Here is a 1,759-nt window from a genome sequence, read left to right on the forward strand (position 1 = left end):
ATTAACTATTTTTTGATACGTTAATGTATGACCTAAAAAGAAATATATAGTCTATTAATTATATAATAACAACGCAAAATGACATCTTTTTATAAAACAAAATAGCAATTATATTTATCGTATATAATATGTAATTTATGGCGCCAACTAAATTAACGATATATTTATCGTGTACATATAATACGTAGTCTACTTATGCATAAACTAAATATTCTATTTCTGGAAAATATTAAATCGACAAAACCTTAGTTTTAACCTATCAACTATAAAATGCAAAAATATTTTTGAATCAAACTATTGAAGAAAAATATTTTCATTTATTTGGGTAAACTAAATTAAAGAATATTTAAATCATTTTTTGAAGAATAAAAGGGCCAAAGGAAAAGATTTTAGTTTTTATTAAAGGGGATTAAGACGTGAACCGTTATAAAATAGAAAAAGACAATTAAACACGCAATTTCAGAAAGAATAAATATATATTTACCACTCTACATGTAAGATGAAAATGCCGTTTGTTTTCGAAGTTGTTTTCCAAAACAACTCACAAATTCCTTGAAAATCATCTATATAAACCACTCCCCCTTTTCCTTCTCTATTCACACAGCAACCAAAAAAAAAAGAACTTGAGAAGGGTCTACAAATCACTTTTCTTTTTTCTTATTTACTCATCCATTCTTCTATTCACATACAGTAAGTTGTTGAGTTCTCCTTCTCCCTTCTTTGTTCACTCATTCTTCTCTTCACAGAAAATAAAAAATAAAAAAAGTTGTTGAGAGACCTTTGTACTGTACACAAATAACTCTCCCCCTTTCTTCTCTGTCCACGCATTCTTCTTTTCATAAAACAATAACTCATTTTAACTCAGTCTTTTTTTATTTTAATTTCTTTTTAGATGGCACAAAAGAGCAATATCAACGTAAGAGTTGGGTCAAGTGAAATGCGTTATAAAGGTGTGAGGAAGCTTTCGACAGGGAACTACATCGCTGAGATCAAAGTTACGAGCCAGAGAAGATTTGTGTGGCTTGGAACGTTTGACACAGCGGAGGAAGCTGCTAGGGCTTATGATGCAGCTGCCCGAGAGTATCTCGGCCCACGCACAGTAATAAATTTTCCTCCATTAACTAATCAAAAGGACGTCAAAAGAAGTAGAAATTATCTTCAAAAGCTTAATCGTAAGGATGTCATGATCAACACTTGTGCATCGTCTTCTGGATCAGGCGAAACTCTGAAGAGTTCTGATCAGGAGGAGTTTCGTCGTTTTACAACAGTTACTGGAGTTTCTGTTATGATGTCAATGGTGCGAGACAGAAGCTTAATAGACGCTTTAATGAGAGAAGGGTTGATACTTCCGGACCCGGAGATCATCGATACCGAGCCCCTCAATCTTGAGCTCACTCTTGCACCGCCAGGGACCATGTCAAACAAATAATGATGCACTCTATTTTTTTGTTTTTGTTTTTGTTTTTCTCAGTACAAGTTTGGCATTTTTGTAATATCAATTTTCTCTACCTTCTTTATTGTATTATTTTTCTGAATTCTCATGAAAAGTGTGTGTGTTTTTAAATGAATAATGTTAAAATCTAACTAGTTAATTATTTTTTAAAAATTTAAAATAAAATTTTTAAAAATATTCTTTTTTAAGTGTTTGAGAATATTCCATACCAAAAAAATAATTAGTCGTCCCTAAACAATAACAGGTAGCTGAACTCACATAAAATTGAATAGAGGAAGTAACTTTTATGATGTGCATAGATGAGAA

General features: G+C 31.4%; 1 protein-coding gene across 1 annotated transcript; it reads left to right on the top strand.

Moving 5' to 3' along the window:
* Positions 1 to 892: 892 nt before the first annotated feature.
* Positions 893 to 1,429, top strand: LOC107010076 (ethylene-responsive transcription factor 4-like). The gene has a single exon (XM_015209341.1). It carries the CDS (start codon positions 893 to 895, stop codon positions 1,427 to 1,429), a length of 537 nt encoding a protein of 178 aa, XP_015064827.1.
* The last annotated feature ends 330 nt before the right edge of the window (positions 1,430 to 1,759 follow it).

This window comes from Solanum pennellii, chromosome 2 (genome assembly GCF_001406875.1).
Source record: "Solanum pennellii chromosome 2, SPENNV200".
Taxonomy (NCBI): domain Eukaryota; kingdom Viridiplantae; phylum Streptophyta; class Magnoliopsida; order Solanales; family Solanaceae; genus Solanum; species Solanum pennellii.